Source organism: Leptopilina boulardi, unplaced genomic scaffold (assembly GCF_019393585.1).
Source record: "Leptopilina boulardi isolate dan_hultmark-lab unplaced genomic scaffold, ZJU_Lbou_2.1 LbouV2_278, whole genome shotgun sequence".
Lineage (NCBI taxonomy): Eukaryota > Metazoa > Arthropoda > Insecta > Hymenoptera > Figitidae > Leptopilina > Leptopilina boulardi.
In genome coordinates, this window is record NW_026137838.1 from 2,501,814 (window position 1) to 2,517,417 (window position 15,604).

Below are 15,604 nucleotides of genomic sequence, written 5' to 3' on the forward strand. Positions count from 1 at the left end.
GAAATGACATAACGAGAAAATATAAAATTAATTATACATCGTTTCCTACATTGTAAATTATAATTTAATAATTAAGGATATTATTCATTTCACGGAAAATGATATTTAAAGGGGATATTCTAAAGAAAATAAATTTGCCCATGTTGTAAAATTAAATTAATTACGATAATTTTTTTTTGATAAATTAAATTTAATATTGAATTTTAATACTAAATTTAATTTAAATTGTAATAAAATTTAACAATTTAACAATAAATAATTAGAAAAAAAAATTATAAATAAACAAAATGAAAAAATAATTTATTTTAAAATTTAACAATTTTAGTGACTAATTATGATAATTTGTATGTTAAATATTTTTAATTTACAATATTATAGTGAAATCTATTATTAATTCATCACAACATGGGCGTTAAAATTGCGAGGCTTATAAATAATGAATAAAATGCATATATAGAGAGTATTCAAAAGAAATGAAATGAAATGTTGAATTTCAAATAAACTAATAAGGAACATCAAAATGAGTTTCAATTAATATTTTAACTGCAAATTCAGTGCGCAATATAGACTAATGAGGTATTTCTCAAGACCTCCTGGAATGGAACAATATAGTTAATCCGTTATATGTAGAGCATAATGAATAAGACATTAAACTAATTATTCAATGTAAGAAATTTTTTCATTTGAAAAAAATTGTAATAATTTAATTGCGTTAATAAAAATAAATAAAAAAAAAAAAGAAATTTTTGTTTAGCAAAAAAAATAGAAAATTTATAAAATTAAATAATAAATTTTAACTAAAGACTGAGAATAAAAAATTCGACTAAAGAAATAGAAAAAAAAAACTGTGGAGGGAAAAAAAAACTCTTCTCCTTTACAGTCTCTTCTTGCTCGGCATCGACTACTTGAAAATACAATAGCCAATTGCGTAGGCGATTTAAACTCAGAATTTTGCTGCTAAGAAGTATATACGATAACAAAGCGTGTCTCTTTTCGCCCCAAAAAATGCAATCCTATGCGCTTCTTTCACTAACGGTTGATATAACGAGATAATAATTCTTCTACTCTCATATACATATATATATATTTATTATCGCCTCGAATCTTAAGTATGCGTGAAATAGCTTAGAAGTCTCTTATTTTGCCGCGTCACCTTTTCTTCAATATATATATATATTTCTATTTGATTCAAGCCAGTCTTTTTATAGAGCTAATAAAGACGTTTCTTTCCCACATCCGCTCTCTCTCTCTCTCTTTCTGCGTTTTCTAACGATATAAGGTCGAGGATCGCGGAGTATCGCTCAGTATAAAAAAAATCCAAAAAGAAAGCTCACCATTTTATCAGGTGGAAGAACAAAAAAATCTCGAGTGAATGCTTGTCTTTCATGATTAGCATCGTCGCCGTTGTGATCAACGAGATCTCTTCCAGTCTCGTGGCAGAATCCTTCCTTCCTTTGAATTCTCACCCTTGTCCTCTCATTTGCTCCATTAAATACAATCTGTTAAAAATTATTTTTCAAATTAGTATGATGATAATAAAATTATATTTATGAAATGAAAGATTTAGAGTATATTTTGTCTCATTTTAACTGTTTTGTGACTAATAAAATATTGAACAATACCCAGGGACAAAGTGTAAAGAAAATTATTGTAAAGACTAGAAAATATTTCCTCTTGTGTGTATTTTCTCTCTTGAATAGTAGAAGGAATAAAAGAAACGATTCGAAGACCAAAAAAAAAAAAAAAAAAATTGCATTTCAAAAGACCCTATTGGTCAGCCAACCCTCTTTCATTCCATATAGTATCAATGGTATATCTACCACGCAGGTCGGGTACATTCACATTTACATTTCTTGAACGTACACACAAATGCTAATATACATGAGACAATAGGCGTACCTTTATCACGTGACCAACACGTGAGTACCCTCAAAAAAGACCCTCAACTTGTAACTTTTTTCCTCTCTCTCTCTCTCTCTTTCTTTCTCCATTCATATGGTTCGCTCATTTTGTGGGTGACGGCGAAGACTTAAAAAAAAAAAAAAAATTCAGACGAGGCAAGTGCTTTGATACCAAAAAAAAAAAGAATCACGTTCCTATATACTTCAAAGCACACTTCTTTTTTCCCTCTTCAAATGCAAGACTTATGAAATTATTCAATCAAGGTTAATCTTTAATGGAATCACACTATAATAATTGAATAATTTTCTCATTTAATACTTTTGTTTTTCGCATTTGATTGTAGGAATATAAAGTGATTATTTATTCAATTGATTTATAAGTGTTTTTTTTCGTTTAGAATTGCTCGATGAGTAATTTGTAACACAAAAATTAAAAAAAAAAATTAAAATAATTAAATTAATAAAATGAAAAAAGGGAGGAGAATGGAAAAATTAATTTTGGAAATTTAATTTCGAAGATATAAAATAAAAATTTGACAGGTATGAAAAATAAAAAACAGAGAATTAAAAAGCGGTTTTTATAATGAGAGCAACGACCCTCGAATAAATTTTTTTTTTTTATCCCGATAAATCGTAATTACTTTGATGGATTTATAAAATCGATTGTCGGGTTCTGGAAGAAGCCGAAGTTGAGTATATATGATGTATACTCGAGTCACTCCCCTTAGTGGTTTTAATGTCTTTGGAACGCCGGGAGCACGTGTTACAGTTCACAATGAACGTGTAACAGGCCGTGGCTACTTTCAAAGTATGTGTGTGTGTGTATATTTCTCTTCAGAGTCACGCATATAACCAACATTTGTAAATGATCTCTATACGTTTTATGTTCCGGATGTTTGCATGCAAGTTATTTTGCGATGTATATAAAGAAAATTTTTTTTTTTTTTTTTTTTTTGCAGAAAAATTCCATTCATATCCATTTATAAGAAATAAAATATATAAATAAATTGATAAAAATAGAACAAATAAATTTAATAAGAAGAATAATAGAAGAATGGTAAATAAACGTTTATTATTCGTCTATATGGGATTGAAACAAATTAGGAAGATAAATCGAAGAGACACCCAGTGGGGCAAAACGCGATTCATGAATCATTGTTGTTGAGCAACAACTGTCGAGAAACGCCTCTCACTACAAACTAACAATAGGATAGTACAATAATACGATCCCATTATCACGATTCACCGGTAACGCCGGGTTATCTGGATTAATCAAAGTATCAAGTATATATATATATATATATATATATAAAATGACAATAGCGAATATTATAGCAACAAAACGATCATGTTCTTCCTTCTGATTCGATGATTCGAAATTATTATCCACGCGACACTTATTATAACTTTCTTAAATTCTGACACTTGATTGCGAAATTTGATTTTATTTTTTTAATTGTTCAACTTCAATAGATCCAATTTAAAAAGATTAAAAATGTTTCTAAAGAATATTGTAAATAAAAATTTAATAATTTATAAAATATTAATAAAAGTAATAATTTATAAAATATTAATAAAAGTAATAATTTAAGAAAACGAAATTTTTTTAAAAACCTTTTCTGTGGCTGAGAATATGCATCCCTTATTAATGAACGAGTTCGGAATAATCTTACTCATATTAACGATTTCGCAAAAGAAAAAAAAAACCCCGTATAAATGAAGAAAGGAGAAAAAGGGTTCTAAAAGAGAAGAAAAAAAAGGCAGGAAAAGGTATGGACCAAGGGACTAAATAGATGACTCACCTTTACTGCGAAAGAGAAGAATCTGCTCGACTTAATGTCCTCCATTACTTTTTGTTCTTTTCCCCAGAGATTCAATCTAAAAAAAAATAGCAAACGTCAGTGATTCTAAATTCCATTAACAATCTTAAAAGTGTTCCTAAAAGAACCAAATTAAAAATCTATAAAATCAAAATTATAATAAAATCAATATCTCTTATCATATAAAATAGAAAATTTCATTTTTAAAAATTATTTTCAAACAAAATACAATCAGGAAGTTATAAAATAATTCTTTTAGTAATTATTTTTGATATACCTCCTCTTCTATTTGGATTTTCTAGATCTAGAAAGCGTGACATATATGACAGCTGGAATGGATATATTCTTCCTGAAGAAATACGATTCCCTTCGCACGATGATCCCCGCGGAACCGGCTGTGAAACAGTAGCTCTCTTGTCAAAACACCATAACTCTTCCATCATCACAACTTTTGTCATATAGCGCAAAATGCAATAGGCACCTGACAAAAGAAAAAAAAAATTCTTTGTGATATAAAAAAATCATCTCCAATGTGACGAAATGAGGCTTTGCAACGAAGCTGAAGTACGCAACGTTTATGATAAACGATTTTTAAAGAAATAATTTTGTAAAATAAAAAATTGTATAATGTTTTGCCTAAAAAATATTTTTTTATAATTTGTTAATTAATAAAAACTACAAGAAATATTTTTTAGGCGAAAAATTATAGAATTTTTCATTTCAAAAAATTAATTCTTTAAAATCGTTTATCATAAACGTTGCGTACTTCAGCTTCGTGCTTTGCACTCGTTACACTTCGTTGGGAATTCTTTCCAACAATCGGAAATGAATTGTGCAAAATATTTAAAACTCGTTCAATTATACTATTATCAAATTAAAATAGTATTAACTAATAAAAATTAGAAAAAAAATTCAATTTTAAATAAATAAAAATAGAATTCAATATAGAAAATAAAAATAACTATTAAAAAAAAAGAAAGGAAAAATATTTTAGGAAAATGGTAAAACATAACCTAGAACTTAAAAGGGGGAGATATTTTGCTAGGAGGAAAGATTCATACATAAATTCACGCCACTGTTTGCTGGAAAGCAATACTCGAGTTCCTTAAGAGGCTTAACGTGAGAAAGAGAGAGAGAGAGACTTACCAGTAGACGCGCGCGTTCTTCTTTATTCTTTGTTCTCCGCATGGTGTTCTCCAGGCAGAAGAGATGAGAGAAAATGAAAAGAAGCCCGTGGGAGGCTGCGGGTATACTCGAGAGAGAGAGCATTGTCGCGTGGGCCTGCATATGTCCTACGAGCCAAGTCCATTTGTCCCCTTGCATTTGTTTGTCGTTGTCGTCGTCGTCGTAGTCCTCCGGTTCGAAATGTGCACGAGTCGTGTTCACTTGGAGATCCACTTTAATCTCAAAGCGATTAACAATGGTACCGACCACAGACAAGCTATTCCCTTCTTTATGAGATTAAGATCTCTATGCAACAGAAACTCCTGTAAACTTCACATTAAGCCTTTTTTTCATGCGTATATATAATTTATCCTCCGCCATAAACAAATTTTCATTTTTTCTGTTTTTAATTGCATGTAATATGATTTTTTTTAAAATTACTTTTTCCATATTTCATATTTAGTCTCACGGTTTTCAAACTGTAAATAGAAAATAAATACAATAGTACATTGTGCACCAAGTACAGAAAGGAGCAATTTTCCGACGAGGGGTTTAAAAAATGCTTCTTTCTCACTTATTTCATGTTGAACCCGGTTGGAAAAACATTATTTTTGTGCTAATTTAATGTAAGAAACTAATTTAAATTATCTTTTACTTTGTTGCGAAGTATTTTGAGGTTATGTTCGTCCTACTGAATTTAGAATCTCTTACACGGCACTTATTTTATCACTTTTTCGATTCATTTAGTTAATTTCGATCAATAATTAACCATAATTAGAGAATTTAAAATATTAAAATACGATTAAAAGATAAATATACAAAAGAAGTGTATCATCTTCAAACGACTTTCGTCAAACTAGCCGTAAACTATTTTCGAAAACCAAGGTCATAAAACTTTTACAAATTTCCGCTAGATGGCGCAACTATAGTGTTCCCAATGCAGAAAAATTTCGATTTAAGTTCAAAAAAGTTGAGATTTTATATATAAGTCTTCGAAATTAATTTATGTAATTTAATTTTAAATTAAAAAAGAATAATTTTAAAATTATTAAATAAATTTTCAAGAGGGTTAGGTTAAAATTTAATAATTTTGCAATAAATGCAAACTTACTTTTTTGTTAATGGAATGTGGTAATCTTGTGAGCCTCGCGAAATGAGAGGAAGTTAGAGCTGATTTCTTCAGGAAACATAAGGCGTTTTAAGTATTATTCTCTCTTGGCACTTTCGTCGCACTCCCTTGCGCGTATATATATATATATATTCTTTTCACTTCCTACTGGCAATATGTGGGCAGCACGGTTATTAGACATTTTTATTTGCAAAACTCTTGCGTGTACACACGTGAGACCATTGTTTTGCAATTCACGTTTCTCTATCCTTCGGGTATTTGATAAAAATAACGATGAAAAGGGAAGAAACAAAAAAAGAAAACACCTATTGACATTTTCTTATTTTTATATATACTAAGAATATTTTCTTTGATCTCTTTTCTGAAAATTTTCTTATATATGGCAAATTAAAATCTTCTTTTTCATCATCAATTTGCAGTAATGTATTTTTGATTTTTTTTCTCTCTCCCTTTTGTCTTGCAATTATCCAGCGAGCGATTATTTTATCCCAACACTTTCATTTGAAATTCACTCACTGTGAACGTCATTATGTCCTGGTGGTGAATACTCTCAACGAATATAAATGAGTACTGAGACGGCTATATAGTGATAATATTCCATACAGTCAAAAAAAGCAAGTGTCAAACTGGTTTACATGTCGACAAGAATATATCCTACTTCCAAGGATGCAATCATTCAAACAGATGCTTAATGTATAATTTAATGACATTTTGATTTAAGATCACTTTCCTTTCTTCCGGCAATAATTCTTTAGGATAATGAGAAATGTCCCTTTAAACAATTTTGTTTTTATCTGCAAGATGTAAAATAAATTATTCGTTTGGACACTTTTTTTTTGAAATTTTAATAAAATTTATTCAACAATAAATAGAATTTAAATAAAATATTAACGACGTTCAAAAAAAAGTTATGAATTTGAAAATTAAAAAAAGGATATTTTGAAATAACTGTAAAAAAAATTCGTTTTAGGGAAAAACGGAAATAAGTACCATAATCCTCTTCAAAAATCACTGACTTTCGTTCTATTGCTGTTATAAATTAAAGTGAATGCGCCTTTTATCATGAATTATGTTTCTCTGTTACGTGCGGATCCTACGCACATCCTCATTCCAATTGCCCTTATGGAGATAGAATCTAGCTCAATTTCATAAAAGAAAAAAAACTCATTATTTTGAGGAAACATCAACAAGCCTGTTGAAAAAAAAACATAAAAATAAATAAAAATATTTCAAACAATTTTTATAATAATCAATTGAAAATTAGTTTTCTTACCTGCGATAGGAGCTCATCTTCCAAAAATAATATCACAAATATTAAAAACTGAAAAAAAACCTGAAAATCAGACAAAAAAAATGGAACAATTCGTTTTTTATTTTATTAAGAAATTTCATTTTAATAGGAAGTTTGTTTTTTCGTTTAATTAGGAAGCTAATGATCTTGAAAATATGGGAAAAAAAATAATGTTCAAAGTACCTATCGCGTGTTCTATAAATATATAGACATCCAGACAGCTTGGTAGGAGGATTCATGGGGTTGATGACCAAGGGTTGTAAGTGGGTGCGGCTTTTCTGATAATAGCACCAAGGGTCTTAAACGAACTTTCTCTCTCTGACCATTCAGTCGATTTACAAATTGCAAACACTGAAAAACTAATTTATCAATGATAACGTCAATCCAGCATCACTCACACTTCATTCTTCAATCCACTCTAAAAAAAACAATCACATTCAAAATAAAAAACACAAATTTCGAAATAAATTATAAATCTAAAATAAAAACAAAATTAATTTCAATAAAATATTTTTAAAAAAATTTCATAATTATACTATTTTTATTCCGAAAGGTAAAGAAAAATTATTTTAAAAAAAAATTATTCCTTATTTTATAAAGTAGAAAATTTTTCTCAGGAAATAAAGTGAAGAGAAGGAAAATAAGTGAAATTAAGGATATGAAAGGATCCTCACTCTCATCTCTCTCTTTGCATATTTAATAAATTTCAATTCTCCTCGAGTCTTCGAATCACTGAATTATTAATTTACTCAGTGAACAAGATTTTCTCAAAAAAAAAATCTTTATCATAAATTCAAGTCAAAGATATCATTTAATGAAGTAGTGTTTATTACAGAGAAAACGTTACACTGTTTACTTTTTTTCTTCATCTTTGGAATAATGTAAGAAAGTGCATAAATTTTAACAGCATGCGAAGGACTATTGACTAATTTTTTTTTTTTTCAATCCCTACATTATAAATTACAATTTTACAATTGGCATGTAAAAAATTGTACATTATTTTTGTACACTTTCGTATAAGCGCCGTCTTACCCAAAGTTTTTTTTTTTTCATAAAGCTTTGTGTAATTTTATACTCATAAGTGCATACTTAAAAAAAACACTTAAAGAAAAAATGGTACTCGATTAATTATCAAAAAAACAATGATCAAGAAAATACAACTGTGAAAAAGTCGTAAATTTCTATTGAAAAAAACAATAATTAAAAAAAGAAAACAAATGATTGCAATATTTTATCTTGTGCCATTTTTTCATATTGATTATAATAAATCGTAATTTTTATTCACAATGTGATTACAATAGTCTTGAGAAAAGGAAATGTTTCCCATTTGCATAGTGTCAAGAACAACGAAAAGAAATTAAACAAAAAAAAAAAAAGTAAATTCTTTTGCCTTAATTGCAAAAATATAATTTCAATTTCGTTTCCTTTTCTCGTTTTCAATTAATAAACCATAAAATTAAATGGTTCGTTACTTAGAAAAAAAAATCATTGATTAAATGAAGTTAATTCACATTTCATTTCAATATTTATCAGTTTCCAAAATATGTAAAAACTTAAATATGATATATTAAAACAATAGGAAACGTTACTCACATTTTGGACAAAATAAAAATGAAATGTGCCAGTTGCAAACAATTAATTGCGGAAGTAGATTTCCTCGATTCATTCATTCATAAACACACGTCGCTTATCTAAAATCATAAAAGAAAAAAAAGTCTCTCTTATTAAATATGATTATTAAACTAGTACAATTTTCCCCTGAAATCCTTTTTTTTTTTTTTGCTCACAATACGATACAGGTATTTTTTTTGCCACTAATTGAAAGATTATAATTCATTCAATGTGGACAAGGACATAATTTATCGTGAATGATGTACATCGGTTAATTAGAAACTTTTTAGTTTTTTCGGCTACCTGAACAAATATGGAGAAGCTGCTATTTACACTCAGACTGTAGAGGTAATACATTAGGCTCTTTTTCTCTGTTCATTCTCAAATCTAAGCAACACTCAAAAAACTATTTATTTTTTTTTATGTAGATTTTTTCTATGATTAAATGAAACACGTATAATCAAATTTTCTTTATCGAAAATCATTAATTTACAAATATTAATTGATAAATTATCATTTAATATCTATTAAATAATAAATTTCGAAAAATTGATTATACATATGTCGATTTTCTACACTATTGATAGTATTTAATACTAATTAAACATTTGAAAAAGTGTTTTTAATTTTAAGTGCAGAATTAAATTTCCTAGTTTCTAGATTTCCCGGTGTTATCTTTTTGATGGATTTACATTTTTTTTTCTCTCTTAAAACTATTAACTAACATATTACACCCATAAATTAGTTTAATAGTACCTATGTATACAATTTCCACAGTCTCTCAATTTCACCATTTATAATATTTTATACACTTATACTGGATGAGAAATATACTTAACTATTTTTTTGAGTACACATCCTTTACTCACTATGACGGACATTACGATATGGTCCCTAACAACCGCATCTCACTGCTGTCTTCATCCTCGTCTTCTTCTTCCTCCTATAATACAAAAAAAAAAATAATTGAATAATTGACAAAAGATATTTATTTTTTTTTTTAAATGTCAAAAATAATATTTAACATACCTCATCAAAACCAAAACAATTTTCCATGTCTTTACGCAATTTAGGATCATGTTGCGAAGACTGTGACTCAGATTTGTTTCTCGTGATTTGAGTTCGTAATTTTAAATTCTCTAACGAAGTGTCTCCCTCTTCTTCTTCATCATCTTCTTCAAGTTCGCCAGAGACATCGGCGACAATGGTATTTTCTTGACCCAAAGGATCCTCCATTACTATATCTCCATCCTCATTAGCCACAACAGCCATTTGCTAAATAAAAAAAATTAAAAATTAATTTTTTTTATTTAAAAATTTTGGAAATCAAAAAAATTTTTCAAAAAATTACCTGATCGGATCCTTGATTATCAGCAAGTTGAATAACTTCCAGAACAACGTATTGTTGACCGTCAGTTCCTTCAACGGCCATCATTTCATCATCACCCATCTCTTCTTCCTCCTCCTCCTCCTCTTCTTCTTCCTCTTCTTCTTCATCGTCATCATAGCTTAATTTAGAAGCTAAATCACCTAATTAATTAATTAAATTAATCATTTAATTTTCAGTTATTTTAAAGTTTTTTTTTTTTTAAAAGAAAAACTCACCTGTCATGACTTCAACTCGTTGACCATCAATAATTTGAATTTTCTTTTGCCTTCCCATTTTCAAAGCTTGTTGTTTCTCTTGCAATGATGACTCTGGATCATGCACAGCCATATGGCGAATAAGATTACCTTTATGTCTGTAAATTAAAAATAAATGAATAAAATAATTCAAAACTTTCAATTAATTAAAATTAAATTCTGTATTCTTTTTCTTTAATTCAATATTTTTAATTATAAATTTATATCATAATGCTTAATTAACGATAAATTTTTTTAATTGATTTTATTTAATTACCTGAATGGTCTCTCGCATTCTGGGCACTGATGCGTTTTTTCCTGCGGTGGCGGTGGAATATAAGATGGATTATGATATAAATTGCAATGTCGTTTCAATAATTGCTTTTGCCTGAATGACTGATAACAATGATCGCATTGATATGGCTTTTGATCTGTATGAATAAGCATATGGCTCTCCAAATGACGCGCTGATATTGATGCATAAGGACAAAGATCACATTTATAGCACTTCTCGCCTTCATGAGTTTTGCTATGAAGCTTGTAACTATACCTGTAATGCACAAATAGAAAATTATAAATTATAATCTGAAAAATTAAATCGATTTCATATAAATAAAAAGGAATTCTTTTAAAGGTAAAATTTTCATAAACATTGCTTCTATTATTCTTACCTGTCAGGGAATGTTTTTCCACAGCGTTTACATTTTAATGGTTTGTCTGAAGTGTGTAATTTTTGCACGTGAATACGAAGATCCGTTTTACGTCCACACGTTGTCGGACAAAGTTCACATTGAAAAACCGGCTTGTCTCCAACTTTACAAAAAAAAATTAAATTAAAATTTATAATTAGAAGACCAAAAAACGGTTTTTTTTTAAATACATACCATTATGAACCAATTTGTGAGCCTTTAAACTATTAGATTGTGTGAATCTTGCTTGACAAATATCGCACTCGTACGGTTTCTCACCAGTGTGAATTCGTAAATGTCGCTTCAATTTGAAAGTATCAGGACTCGCGTAAGTACAATGTGGACACTGCGAAGACAAAAAAAAATTAATTAAAAACTTATTATAACAATAAATAAATTTTTCGAAAATTTATAGTTATTTTGTCAAAGGATAAACAAAACCTCATAAGGACGTTCGCCTGTATGAATACGCATGTGATTGCGTAATTTATTTTTTTCCACACTGGCATAATCACAAATAGTGCATTTGTGAGGTTTTTCATTCGTGTGTTTGTATCGCGTGTGTCGTACCAATTCACCTAAATATGAAAATAAAATATTTTTAAACATACCTGATAAGGTCGTTCTCCAGTATGACAACGAATGTGTCGCTTGAGTTTCGACAGTTCAACAGAAGCGTAATCACACTCGTGACATTTGTGCGGCTTTTCATGAGTGTGTCTGTACCGAACATGTCTTACAAGTTCACCTGTAATCAATTTTTTTCTTTTAGAAAATGTAAACCATTACACACCAGAATATATTAGCATTCAATTGAATTTATATTAAAATATAAAACAATTGTCACACAAACAAAAGTCACAAGTGCATGAATATAAAATTGTTTTAATTATTGTTTATTAACATCTATTTAAAAAAAAAGCATTCACATTCAAATAACTCAAAAATAATTTTACAAATACTATTTCAAGCAAAACATGTCGGTAGACACAATTCATGCAAAACACAAAATTAAAAATGCCGAATGCAATTAAAACGAATACAATTAATATTCTTTGAAATATAAAAATATTTTTTGTCTTTTGATTCATTAAAAAAAATTAAATTCATGCATAAATGACAAAAACAATTTTTAAATAGAGATGAAAACTAAAAAAATATAAACAATTTGAAAATCCACATACCCGATGTAGTAAATGCACTGTCGCAAAATTTGCAATGATGCGGTTTGGTCCCGGTATGTGTATTAACATGATTTTGAAGTGATGCCAAAGTCTTGAAACCTCTTTCGCACACACTACATTTATGTGGCCTTTCCTCTGAATGAGATTTCATATGTCGAGATAAAAGATATCTGAAAATTCCCATAAATATAGATTTTCAAACAATTTTCACTCGAAAATTTTAAATTTTTTTGCCATAATTGCTTATTAATAAAATCAAATAAGAAAAAATAAATTTAAAATTTTTTACAAAATTATCTATAGAATTATTCTTAATACTAGAAATAGAAAAATTACCTCTTAGGACTTGTGTAGTTGCAATAATTACACATATGCGCTTGAGTAACAGTTTGTGACTTTCTGGGAATGTATTTAATAATTTTAGTTTTATCATCCTCGGTTTCTGATTCAACGGTGGGATCATTGTCCTCATTATCTTCAAAATCATAAACAGTGAGATCCTGTTCACCATCACCTTCCTCTTCACCTGCTTCATTGTCACGTTTTGGTTTCTCTTCATTCTCAGGTTGTTGCACTATAAGAACATAACTCACTTCACCAGGATTAGTGTCCGATGGAACAATTGTTACTGTTTGATATGCATCATTGGAATTCAATACAACTTGATTATTCGTTGCATTAACAGCTTGTTCCTGAAAATATAATTTAGAAATCAGAAATTTGAATTTAAAAATTACAAAAAATAAAGATAAATGTAATGTAATATTAAATTAAAAATTACATTTTCCCCATCGACTTGCTCTAATTCTTCAAGTTCTTGATATTGTTCATCAGCTGCAGTGTCGCCTTCAGTTTGTCCTTCTGTGTCATCAACTTCTTGTATTTGAACTTGGGTCATTACAGGTGTGTCATCACCGCTTGCTTGATAATAATATTGTCCTGATTGATCGACAAAATATGTTCCACCTTCTTCGCCACCAGAAAGACCTTCAACTTGTTGTACTGCAAATAAATAAAATTTACCATAAAAATATTGTTTTTAATTTTTTAAATATCGGAAAATAATTATAAAGAAACTTACGCTGAACATGTTGAAATTGTTCACCCTGTCCTCCTTCTATTTCCTTGTTGAAGGTTTCCAGGTAAGTTTGTATTTCCGTTACGGTTTCCTGATTACCCTCTAATTTTATAGTAGTCACGTTAGTTGTCATCTTTGCGTGACTCAATCATGAAACTTTAGAATGAGAAAAGTTGCAACTGAAATTAAAAAAATCACAAATTTACCCAAAAAAAAGTATTTTAAATAAAAAAAGCTATTCAAATACAAACTATATTATTATTAATAATAATTTTTAACAGAGAACCTGAAAATTAAATTTTACAAACTAATTTATATTCTCAAACCATAAAAAGATACGGGAGTAACAATATTAATATTATTGCTTACATATCTTTTTTTTCAATTTGAACGACAATAATTTAAAAAAACGAATTATGTAATAATCGAGTAAATTCAACTATAAAACAATGTAATAAAAAGAAAAACAAGGACACAATTGTCCCGTTTTCAATTGTTTTTCAACAATTTAAAAATATTCACCAACAAAAAAAAATCGGAAATAATTGCAATACATTGCAAAATTAATATTAATCATATAATTAATTTTTCCTAAATATTTTTTTTTTATTTTAAACATCCCTGCTATAAAGTTTGCAAGCCAATTACCTTTATTGTACTTTATACAAGAAACAGAGGCCAAAGTAGAGTCGAAAGAAAATCAATAGCTCAAGAAAATGATATATGAATATAACCCGGAAGTGTTTTTAGGACATTGAAATCAGCACTAATTACAAAGGGAAAAAGAGGGGGAGAACCTCGTCCAGAGGATGATCATCGTGGTCACGTAAAATTATAATAAACCTTGGCTATACACAAACAAACGTTAAAAATTAATCAAAAATAAATCGAGGGGAAAAGTGAAGCGGTGGAAAGACGCCATGGTTCGATAAAATGTTGACCTGTTCTAGGCGGAATCATGCCGAGGTCGAGAGGTGTTCGCGAAGATGGCAACTAGGATATTCGGTCCCAGGATTAATTCATAGGCAGTGTGTTGTCCTAGAAGCCGCGCATTCTGTCGGGAAGCTTTTAAGACAACGTGGGTGCTTTCGACTTCAGGACACAGGGGGCATTAACGACAAAAATTTCAGAAAATTATCACTGTCGGCGCTGTCATCAATATGGAGGGCGCAGCTAAAAGGATGCAGTCGCACCAGCTTTACAATGTCTAGTACTCACCAACTTTTTTCACACCGTACGGCTTGTAGACTGCTTCAATGTCGCCAAAAACACTGTAATATGCTTTATTTCACTACTATTCAAAATTATTTCCAATTTAGAACACGTTCAATATTTGATAAACGGAAATTATTTCCGTTTTACCTCGTAACTCTGAATTGTTCGCTTGAGGGCGTTGTGTAAGAAGTAATGACAATATGGCGCTGACGTACTGCGAAAGTTTAAATGCTGCGCAGTTGCGTTTGCGCATTGAGGCTAAACGTCTTCTTGTCACGTGATTGGACAAGATGGGTATTGCCAATATAAATCAATTTCCGGTTTTGGAAAGTTTTGTTTAATAATAGAGAATAAATTCTTATATAAATTGTCATTCAATTTATTTAAATTTAGACGAATGTTTATTTTAATGTATATATTTTTTTAGTTACATTATCCATAACGATTCCATTACAAAATATAAGTATAATAAAAGATAACACTACAGTTGGCAATTCTGCTTTTGTTGTTTTTACCATTTCCGGTTTATCCGAATTTTGTTTTTTGATTTTTCGTTAAAATTTAATGCCAAAGTGACCGGAAATGAGTGTTTTATTCCGGATGATTAATTTTTATTGGTAAATTAAATTTTTTCTACTAAATACCTTTTTATTTAACACTATATTCCGTTAAAATTCTTTCTATTTTTTATTGCGTAATGTGACGTAAGTATCGTAACAAATTTACGCTTATTTGTACGTAAGGTACGTTACACTCGTTTTTTGAATTTTCTATGAATCGTTGACGTTTTTTCTAAACAAATTGTTTTTAATTTTAAAAAAATGTTTATATTTATTATTTATAAGACACGGAGATTTAGGGTTATTTATTTAAAGTTTACGGTTAATAATAACTTTCGA

At 28.9% G+C, this 15,604-nt stretch overlaps 1 protein-coding gene across 2 annotated transcripts; it reads right to left on the reverse strand.

Moving 5' to 3' along the window:
• Positions 1-8,110: 8,110 nt before the first annotated feature.
• On the reverse strand, positions 8,111-14,918 carry LOC127281767 (transcriptional repressor CTCFL). Of its 2 annotated transcripts, none has more exons than XM_051305648.1 (13): positions 14,709-14,918; positions 13,494-13,669; positions 13,194-13,414; positions 12,749-13,104; positions 12,413-12,582; positions 11,840-11,976; positions 11,424-11,574; positions 11,211-11,352; positions 10,817-11,089; positions 10,522-10,658; positions 10,268-10,446; positions 9,946-10,191; positions 8,111-9,859 (listed from the first exon to the last, which is right to left on the reverse strand). In XM_051305648.1, the coding sequence occupies exons 2-13, from the start codon at positions 13,621-13,623 to the stop codon at positions 9,797-9,799; spliced, it is 2,205 nt and encodes a 734-aa protein (XP_051161605.1). In that variant the 5' UTR covers positions 13,624-13,669; positions 14,709-14,918; the 3' UTR covers positions 8,111-9,796. The 2 variants fall into 2 exon arrangements, with proteins under 2 accessions (XP_051161605.1, XP_051161606.1); XM_051305649.1 differs by lacking the exon at positions 14,709-14,918 and adding an exon at positions 14,139-14,534.
• Positions 14,919-15,604: the final 686 nt, after the last annotated feature.

What these genes read in the sequence shown, in the direction of transcription:
- LOC127281767 (XM_051305648.1), bottom strand. Translation starts at nt 13,623, where the DNA reads ATGACAACTAACGTGACTACTATAAAATTAGAGGGTAATCAGGAAACC. An exon ending in CTGGAGAACGACCTTATCAG is followed by an intron (nt 11,575 to 11,839) that starts GTATGTTTAAAA and finishes TTGTCTTCGCAG; the next exon opens with TGTCCACATTGTACTTACGC. An exon ending in ACGAGTTGAAGTCATGACAG is followed by an intron (nt 10,447 to 10,521) that starts GTGAGTTTTTCT and finishes TTAATTAATTAG; the next exon opens with GTGATTTAGCTTCTAAATTA.